General features: G+C 46.5%; 1 protein-coding gene across 5 annotated transcripts in view; it reads left to right on the top strand.

The window, feature by feature from the left end:
- Positions 1 to 7500, top strand: part of anapc1 (anaphase promoting complex subunit 1) — a 94624-nt gene that overhangs the window by 56887 nt on the left and 30237 nt on the right. For all 5 annotated transcript variants that reach the window (XM_063191943.1, XM_063191941.1, XM_063191942.1 and 2 more), the window contains 4 exons: positions 1253 to 1487; positions 2131 to 2222; positions 3663 to 3797; positions 6844 to 6926. In XM_063191943.1, coding sequence (XP_063048013.1) covers positions 1253 to 1487; positions 2131 to 2222; positions 3663 to 3797; positions 6844 to 6926 — 545 coding nt within the window. The remainder of the gene's footprint in view (positions 1 to 1252; positions 1488 to 2130; positions 2223 to 3662; positions 3798 to 6843; positions 6927 to 7500) is intronic.

Raw genomic sequence — 7500 nt, 5'->3', positions numbered from 1 at the left:
CGTACAGTAGCCCACATACTCAATATACTGTATGAACAGAAGACTCCTGCACAGTTAAGCACATCTTGGATTGCACATTTTATTCTGCAGCTTTTGCATGCCTCACGTGTGGCTGTGGCTATAACGATGTATGTGGTTTTTAAAAGTGTGTTAACAAGTTTAACCCTTTACTCATGTCACTCTGTCAATTCTGCTTTGCAACGGTTTTATTTTGGTCTCTGCTGCTCGTTTTCTGCCCATTCATTATGCTGCCTTGGTCCCCAAACAAAGGCCTGCGGGCCAAATCTGGCCCAGGCATGGCAAACATTTGGGCCACCATGAGTTCAGAACAAATGAAAACATACATGTGTGATTTCGATCACTGAAACTTCAGTGGGTCACATCTCTCCAAAGCATTCACAGAGAGTTTGATCTTATGCTAACAGTCTCATAACAGACATTGACAGAAAGGGAAGACAAAAAAAGCGAAAATCTGTTCTCTGTTCAAACATCTATATTGTTTCTCATTGGGTTGGGGCGTTGGTTTGGCCCGCAGCCCCACTTGCTCAACATAATTTGGCCCTTGGAGAAGAATAATTGGAGACCACTGCACTACTGTGTCTGTGATGTGGTGTGTCAGCTATTTGCCTGCTTTGTCATTTGTTCTGTGTTGCCGTGGATCTTGTGATTTACAGTGTATATAACATTACACAGCTCTGCAATTGTATCCGAAGTGACATAAGTGAGTTAGGTATAGGGTGTTGGGTGCAGCCCCTGGAGCAACATGAAGTAAGAAGTCATGCTCAAGGACACTGCAGACACGGGTGTTGAAACGATTTTTTCTGTTACCTAAGACCAGCTCAAGGCCATGGCTGCCGTGTAAATTCAATTTTTTGGGATTTTTAAAGGAAAGCTTGTTGTAAGAGCGTGAAGAGGATGTGCCTACCTTATGTGTGCATCTGGAAGTTGTTCAGTTATTACTGCATTATTTCTAAGGACGCTCCTGGTTTTCTCATTGCTTAACCCTTTATTGACTCGCGTCTCGTTCCACGCTCCCAGCCCCCAACACCCACAAGCATGTAATGTGTATTTATTCCTTTTTAAAAAAAAAATTAAAAAAAAAATATATATTTATATATATATTATTATTATTATTATTCCCACTGCAGGGCCATGAGATAACAAGAATCAGTCTGCTTCTGGGCACGTTGTTGTGTATATTTATTCATGTTTATATATATTTATATATGTATTATTATTGTTCTCACCACAGGGCCATGAGATGACTAGTATCGGCCTGCTGCTGGGCGTGTCGGCGGCTAAGCTGGGCACCATGGACATGTCCATCACGCGCCTGCTCAGCATCCACATCCCCGCGCTGCTGCCCCCTACCTCCACGGAGCTGGACGTGCCGCACAGCGTGCAGGTGGCCGCTGTGGTGGGCATCGGCCTCGTGTACCAGGGCACTGGGCACCGCCACAACGCAGAGGTGCTGCTCGAGGAGATCGGTGAGTAGTAGTGCAGTTTAACCCATTTTGTCCTAAGCCCTTTTTGGGGAAGGGTGTCCTCTGCATATTAAATCCTAAATATCTCAGCCTCCGAAGCACATACAAATATGAAATGAGTTGCATTTAAAAGTTAGGACCTTCGTTTTGCCTTAGAACGTGTTCATTCAGCTGCAACTTACCCACAATTGTAATAAAACAGCTCAAATCTCAAGAACCTGAATGCAGCGTATGTGTGTCTCCAGGACACAATGGGTTAATCCTCTTGTACTATAATGAGACAATGAAATAGGGTGTCTTGTCTGTTGTTTTTTTGACCCGTATGAGATGTTAGTCGTCAAAACTTCTCATCTTTCAATAATCAGTTTTAGGAGGAGCATTTGTCATAAAAAAGAATGGATTGTCCATAGAACTCTCCACGTAAACCGTTCTATAATCAGTTCAAATACATTTTAGCCCATAGAAGGACAGTGAATTTATTTAATTATGTATTAATGTGTCTGTGTCTGTTTGGCTCCCTGGACTCCATGGCAGAAAAGACAATCAGCCATGATGATGGGGTTATTCTGGCTAAATAAAGGTTAAACAATATGGAAATGAAAACAATATGAGATTGTCACTGGGTGCGTGTGTGTGTGCTCCACAGGTCGTCCCCCGGGTCCAGAGATGGAGTATTGCACAGACAGAGAGTCCTACTCACTGGCAGCTGGCCTCGCTCTGGGCATGGTGTGTCTCGGGGTGAGTATGCCACAGCATAACCCATCAACAAGGACAAGTGTATGTGTGTGTGTCATCTGTGTGTCTGTGAGGGCGTGTGTGTGTGTGTGTGTGTGTGTGTGTGTGTGTGTGTGTGTGTGTGTGTGTGTGTGTGTGTGTGTGTGTGTGTGTGTGTGTGTGTGTGTGTGTGTGTGTGTGTGTGTGTTTGCAAGTATGTGCTTGCGTGTTCAGTCCTTTCATTTTCGCTCAAACCCAAACCCTTTGAACTGTGCACTCTCTGTCTTCATTCATATGCCTTTTCCATTTTGAGTCATTTCTTTACTTCTGCCTATGTTTAGGGATTGAATGTGAAACCACATACAGTAGAGAGATGCACACAGAGCTTCTCCTTAAACAGAGAAATTCTTGCGAAAAACCATCACCCTTGCCCTTATCAGGAACAAACGTGGGCTCTACAATTTAACCCATTTTAGCCTGGAAACACATATACGCTGCATTCAGGCTCTTGAGATTTTATTTTATTTTATTCAAAATGTGGGTATGTTAGAGCTGAATGACAAATGCAAAATTAAGGTCCTAGCTTTTAAATGCAACTAATTTCATGTTTGTATGTGCTTCGGAGCCTGAGATATTCAGGATTTAATAGGCAGAGGTGACCCTTGCCCAAAAAGGGCTTAGGCTAAAATGGGTTAAAAGCTCAAAGTTGTGAAAGCCTAGACTAGACTAGTCTAACCAAGACAGCCGGAGCATCAGTTGTGCTCTTGGAGAAACACTGCTGTGAGTTATTTTAGCCCACGTGTTATGCATATGTGTGTCAAGGAGCACCTTTAGCTGCAACTGGAGAAGAATAGCTGCGTTGTCGGGACAGGATGTGGATACAAAGCTCTATTGAACCTTCCTGCTGCCCCAGAGGTCATATAGGGTGTGTTCTACAGTGTATTTGCGGCGCTGGAGACGGCGTGTCTGTGAAAGTGAAACAAAGGATGACTACGCCCCACACTCAGATTAACGACCCTACGCTCCCCTCTTCACCTCCCACCCTTCTCCTACTCCTCTACTCTCTTCGTCCTCGTCCTCTCCTCTCCTCTCCTCTCCTCTCCTCTCCTCTCCTCTCTCCCGTCCTCTCCTCTCCTCTCCTCTCCTCTCCTCTCTCCCGTCCTCTCCTCCTCTTCCTTCTCCTTTCCTCCCCTCTCATTTGCTCTCCTCTGTCCTCTCCTCTGTCCTCTCCTCTCCACTCGTCTCCTCTCCTCTCCTCTCCCGTCCTCTTCTCTGTCCTGTCCTGTCCTGTCCTGTCCTCTCCTCTTCTCTCCTCTCGTGTCATCTCCTCTCCCTCCTCTCTCCTCTCCTCTCCTCGTCCTCTCCTCCCCTCTCCTCTCCTGCCTTCTCATCTGCTCTCATCTTCTCTCCTCTTCTCTCATCTTCTCCTCCTCTTCTCCTCTCCTCCTCCTTTCCTTTCATCAGCATGGGAGTAACCTGATCGGCATGACGGATCTGAATGTTCCGGAACAGCTGTATCAGTACATGGTGGGCGGTCATCGCCGCACGCACGCCGGCATCAACCGGGAGCGGCACAAGTCCCCCAGCTACCAGATCAAGGTAACTAACGGACAACACACCCACAAACACAGCCAAAGCCCAAAACACCCACCCACTCAACCCCACAACATACTCTAACCCATTCACAAGGCCCCGAGCTACCAGATCAAGGGAACTAACAGACAACACACCCACAAACACAGTCAAATCCAAACTAGCCACCCACCCAACCCCACAACGAACTCTAACCCATTCACAAGCCCCCCAGCTACCAGAGCAAGGTTAAGGCGGATTCATACTTAGCGCTAACCTCATTCATACCTCCCTCGCGACGATGGTGTGCGCTCAAAATGACATCACAAGCCCCTCCGCAAGCTGCCGCGGCGCGAGGTCGTGCACCCCACATTTTTTGTAACTTGGCGTGCGCCACCAGCAACCATGCAGGTAGGCAGACAAAGTAGGAGTTGCATAGAGAGGCCACAGCTACTGTAGGCTACTACAGAATGGACCCTGCATCATTTTTAAGGATAATAAAATGTCCTAGAGAGTCATTTTATCTTCTCCCTTAAATGTTGTTCAGTGAAACAATTGTTTACTTTGTTCAGAAGCACGTTGTGTTTGGCGATCTATTTATAAATTCTGCAGCCAGAGCAATGCTCATGTTTCATTGTGGTAAGTCATAAGTCAGACATTCAGTAGCCCTACAGCAGCCGTGTTTGGCTTTCTTTTTTTATACATCTGCAGAACTGACGCTGCGAGTTGCGACAGATGCTGCCATTTCTCTCATGAACAGCAGAGGGCACACTTCCGAAAATGCAAGCAAAAGCCTGTAAATGGCGCTTTTGACTATGAATGGTCTGCCACATTTTAATGGTTCTCGCGCCAAATGCGCCAAAGTGTGCACGTTAAGTATGCAGAGCCCTTTAGTAATTGTCAACACACACACAAACACAGTCAAATCCAAACTAGCCACCCACCCAACCCCACAACGAACTCTAACCCATTCACAAGCCCCCCAGCTACCAGAGCAAGGCAACTAACTGAGAACACACCCACTAACTGACCCACAAACCAAACACAGCCAATGCCCAAGCCACCCACCCATCCCTACAGCCAGAGCTAGTGCCAAACTCAAGCCCAGCCACCCACCCCAACAACCAGGGCTAGTAACTTACCATGACCAAAATCAAGCCCAGCCAACCACCCCAACAGACAGGGCTAGTAGTACCATGGCCAAACTCAAGCCCAGCCACCCACCTCAACAACCAGGGCTAGTACCATGGCCAAACTCAAGCCCAGCCACCCACCTCAACAACCAGAGCGAGTACCAACCCAGCCTCAAGTACCCTCAAGTACATTAAGGTACCTAACAACACCACCACTTCCAGAACCCTGGCCATACCCAAATCCAGTCACCTACAACCAGAACCAGAGCTAGAACCATAGCCATAACCAAATCCAGCCACCCATCCATCCCCACAACCAACAAACCCCAACCCAGCCAGCTGCAAGTCCCCTAGTTACCAGATTAAGGTACCTAACAACAACACCACCCCCTAAACCAGAGCCAGAATCACGGGCAGTGGGATGTAGTCTACGTAGAACGCAGGTATACGCAGTACTATACCCACCTGAAAATGTGAAGGATTTCAGTATACCCACCTAAAATGTATTGATTCAGTATTTAGAATAGCACAGTATACCCACCACAAAAATCCTCAAATATACAGTATACCCACCTCAAAAAAGTAGACTACACCCAAAAATACTGAATCAGACCAAGATATCGCAAAACACGCACACTCAATGCAAAAGCGTGTGATCAAGTTGGGTCTCCTAAGGGGGCGTTGTCCCGTACTACTTCTTCTCTTTTTGAGTTGTTTGCGCCAGACGTGCGCTACTGCCATCTACAGCGCTAAGGGGACTTCAATTGATTCTCAACCTCAGGACTCTGAAGGTCTCCTAACCGAAGTTCTCCTAAAGGGGCGTTCACCCGACATAAAGTGGATACCGGAAAAGAAACAAGATCAACCTTCTTTGCTACACCACTGACCACAGCTCAACCGCAAACCCAGCCACCCACAACCAGAACCATGACTTTGTTGGACCTTTTACTATGTTCTTCTCGGAAAATTAGCTTTGATTTGTTTTAGTTTTTTTATTTCTTTTTCACATCTCAAAGGTCACCAAAGGGAATATTAGGTTACCATTAAATTACACTTTCACCCTTTTCAGCACTTAAAATTACCGTATCAGTCCAAAGTTTGAAGGGCTTTCTCAGCCTTTTTAAAAAAATGTTGAACAATGTAATTGAACACTGAGGGCTTCCAGCTGTGTAAAGGGAGGGGAGCAGCTCCAGAGTGTAGAGTTGCTTCATAGTTTGGATGTCTTCAGTATTAAGCTACAATGTGGAAAACCAGCGAAGGAAAAACAAATAGATAATTGTCCTGGGCCTGGCCAAACCTTTCAGCAAAGTCTTCTGAAAGGGCCCCACACCCAATAAATTCAATGCAATTGTCCTTCCCTGTCGGCTTCCCTGGATGTGTAGGCATACCCCTCGTTCTGCTTTCTACCGTTTAGCCAAAGCAATTTCTAATGGAAATGGTCAAGTTTAAGGAACATGAAAGATTGCAATCTAACTGACTAACTAAAAAGACAAACAAGTTGAGAGTGGATGTCGAGAATGTTTCCCTATTGTAGTGACATTGCAATAACAGGGAGCTCATCTGTGTGCGGTTCTGTAATGTAATGTTGTATCCCACGTTCTGCGTGGTACCATTTATCCAAAGCAATATCTAATGGAAATGGTCAAGCTTAGGGAACATGAAAGATTGCTATGTAACTAACTGTAAGGCAGACAAGTTGAGAGTGGATGTTGAGAGCGTTGAGAGTTCCCCAATTGAAGTGACATTACAATAAAATGGAATAAAAGGGAGCTCATTCGTGTGCAGTCTTTGCCTCATCTTGACCTGCATTAGAGGTCATAGCTGATGTTGAACTTTCCTTATCAGTCAAGTGGGTGTGTTGAAATTCTGGCAGTACAGTCAGCAACTTGAACTCTTATTTCTCTCTATCTTGTCCTCTATCTTGTCCCCTCTTGTCACAGGAAGGTGACACCATCAATGTGGATGTGACCTGCCCAGGGGCCACACTGGCCCTAGCCATGATCTACTTGAAAACCAATAACAGGTGAGAGACACGCACGCACGCACGCACGCACACACACACACGAACACACACACACAAAGTCACAGGCCCTAGGCCCCTAGCCATGATGTACCAGAAAACCAACAACAGGTGAGTTTCTCTTTGTCTGTCTCTCTGTCTCTCTCTCTCTCTCTCTCTCTCTCTCTCTCTCTGTGTGTCTTTCTCGCTCTTTCTTTCTCTCTCCCTCTCTTGCTCTCTCGTGTACATGTCCATCCGCCCCGACAAGTATATCTCACCTACACTTCAAGCCCGTGCCCTAATAATGGCTTGCCTCCTTGAGGGAGTGTCTTGTCTTGGCTGGCCTGGCACCTCCTGTGCCTCCTTGAGGGGGTGTCTTGTCTTGGCTGGCCTGGCACCTCCTGTGCCCAAAGGGTTAGTCTCCATTAAAGGTGACCTGAGTTCTTGGTGGAGAAGCCACTGTACCCCTCAGGGGTGTTGTTCTGGGCCATCAAGAGATGTGTGTGTGTGTGTGTTTGTGTGTGCGTGCATTTCTGTGTGTGTGTGCGTGCCAGTCTGTGTGTGTGTGTGCGTGCGCCAGTCTGTGTGTGTGTGTGTG

This window comes from Engraulis encrasicolus, chromosome 24, assembly GCF_034702125.1.
Source record: "Engraulis encrasicolus isolate BLACKSEA-1 chromosome 24, IST_EnEncr_1.0, whole genome shotgun sequence".
Taxonomy (NCBI): domain Eukaryota; kingdom Metazoa; phylum Chordata; class Actinopteri; order Clupeiformes; family Engraulidae; genus Engraulis; species Engraulis encrasicolus.
This window is presented reverse-complemented; position numbering and strand designations above follow the sequence as displayed.